The following is a 2,175-nucleotide window of genomic DNA, read 5'->3' as shown; positions in this document are numbered from 1 at the left end:
AATGATGAGTTCAGCAGTTCCTAATACTTCACTAATGCTTCATTTGTGTAGTTGTTATAAAGTGTTACCGTCTTTTCTGTTGGCTGGTTCTGACGGGTAGAATTTAAAGCTCTCTCTTTCGCTGTCCGGTTGCTGTAGCTTTGCACCTTTGCACACTTTGCCTCGTTGTTGATACGCGGATACACGAAAGGTCCTTAACTAAACACGTCAACATGCTGTCCAGTGTGTTATCGCCTTTGACAACGTCACAGAAAGCAGACTGCTGGGTTTGGTGGAGTCCGCACAGGAACATGCGTAAGTTGGGTTTATAACAGAGCTGTGGAGACATGAAGTCCTTTCCCAGACGGCATCCGGATGTGGGCCACTTCAGGCAAAATGATGGCCTTCTTCTGGCCCTGACCAAATGGATGTGAGCCTGAAGTGGCCCACATGTACAATAGCAAATATGGCCCAAATATGCCAAATTAAATGTGGGCCTTTTTTGGCAAAGATGCGGTGCTCTGGGCAACATGTGATCTGGATGTGACCCTGAAGTGGCCCGTGTGGTAAATGGTGACCATGGCCCAAATATCACAAAACAAATATGGGCCACCTTTGGCAAATATGTGGCACATTGCTACGGCTTGGTTCTGGCCCAGATCTGGCGAACAGGAGCGGACCGCCCCAAGTGCCACCATTCCACGCGGTATGTGGGCCGGATGAAAGTGTCGGGGTGTGGGCCGGGTCCGGGCCACAGCAATATTGCTACCTGGGTTTACAGACGCTCTACGGTAGGCTTCTGGTGCTGAAGCAGTCACGAGTCGGTCTTACTGAAAACTCCCGCCGTGTGTGTCGTTCGCAGACTTTTTGTGTACACCCATAGAAGGATGGCCATCACTGCTGAGGACGTGTCTCTGGAGGACATCATCCCCATCTCGTATGACTTCGCTGTCGTGGAGGGTAAGCAGTTTATGGAGTTTACCTCCGCTCCCTTAACTGGGGGTCTTTCCACTAGATAATTCTGTAAAGTCACACATCCTAACGCATGTCTCGTGTCATGAACTCCCCAGTGTCCTCGCCGGACGAGCTCGCAGTCGTGGGTGAGTTCCCCCTTCTTTTGTCATCTCACGCTGTAGTATTACTGCTCCGTTATTGTGATTATCGTCAATAATGTGGTGTGGCTACAACGCCGCGCCTTATAAACACCCGTCCGTTCTGTCTTAGGTGCCGACACCAGAGTACGAGTGAGCTTCCAAGAGGAGGAGATAGAGCTGAGACTTCCTTTTGGCTCCCACACGCGCCTCTTCCTCAGTGAGGTCAACAGAGCCTGGAGCGGTAGGCCTCACATTTCCATGTGGCATATCCCTGCCTCCAGTCTGCATGCCAGAAGCTCGATGTCATACGTACAACTTGAATGGCCTTTGAGGAACCGTGCCACCTTGATGCCAACACAAATTACCATGTTAGAATCAGTGGCGGCTGGTGCTAAAATGTTTTGGGGGGGGGGGGCGCAGTTTAGCTTGGCGCAGCACACCCGACAGCTGCTTTAATGTCCACACAGTCACAGAGTTATTAAGAAGGACAATGTAGCCTATAGATTTTATCAGGGTTCGTAGACGGTGGATGATTGACAGTCGAGACGAGGCGTGGTGGTGGGTGTGAACATGATTGACAGCCACGAGAATTGTCCAATCACATCAGATCAAAAAACAGTAAAACAATACCAATCTGGGGGTGTACAGAACAGCGCCCCCTGGAAAATCTGAAGAGACCAATCAGACGGCAGCCTCAGGTCACCTGCTCGCCACAAGTTTGAGGGCTTACATCAGGTATGGTTTGGCCGGCACCCCTCACCCAGGAAGTATATGTATTCAGACAGAAATCAACCAAATACCATTTGAACCAATATTTAATGCTGCTCACAGGCTGAAAAACACTTTTATTTCATAATTATTTGCATTATACAACTACATTATATTTAACATGTTTAAGTAGATTTTCATCTCTTGATATTTGAGAGGGGCGGCGCCCCAGCACCCTGTACTGGCCAGCCGCCACTGGTTAGAACACCTTTTACCAGTAGGTATTAGATACAGCTGCACAAAGCAAACATTTAGAGGGAAAGTTCGCCCCAAAGTCACAAATACTTGTTTTTCCTCTTACCTGTAGCGCTATCTGGCCATCTAGATGGTTTTG

At 49.0% G+C, this 2,175-nt stretch overlaps 1 protein-coding gene across 1 annotated transcript in view; it reads left to right on the top strand.

The window, feature by feature from the left end:
- The first annotated feature begins 207 nt into the window (after positions 1–207).
- inpp5b (inositol polyphosphate-5-phosphatase B) overlaps positions 208–2,175 on the top strand; it is a 42,928-nt gene continuing 40,960 nt past the window's right edge. The window contains exons 1-4 of the mRNA XM_056285979.1: positions 208–294; positions 842–939; positions 1,050–1,079; positions 1,204–1,314. Of these exons, the coding sequence (XP_056141954.1) occupies positions 867–939; positions 1,050–1,079; positions 1,204–1,314 (214 nt within the window). The 5' untranslated portion in view covers positions 208–294; positions 842–866. The remainder of the gene's footprint in view (positions 295–841; positions 940–1,049; positions 1,080–1,203; positions 1,315–2,175) is intronic.

The sequence above is a fragment of the Lampris incognitus genome, chromosome 9 (assembly GCF_029633865.1).
Source record: "Lampris incognitus isolate fLamInc1 chromosome 9, fLamInc1.hap2, whole genome shotgun sequence".
NCBI lineage: Eukaryota > Metazoa > Chordata > Actinopteri > Lampriformes > Lampridae > Lampris > Lampris incognitus.
Note: the sequence above shows the minus strand (reverse complement) of the source record. Positions and strands in the feature narration are given on the sequence as shown.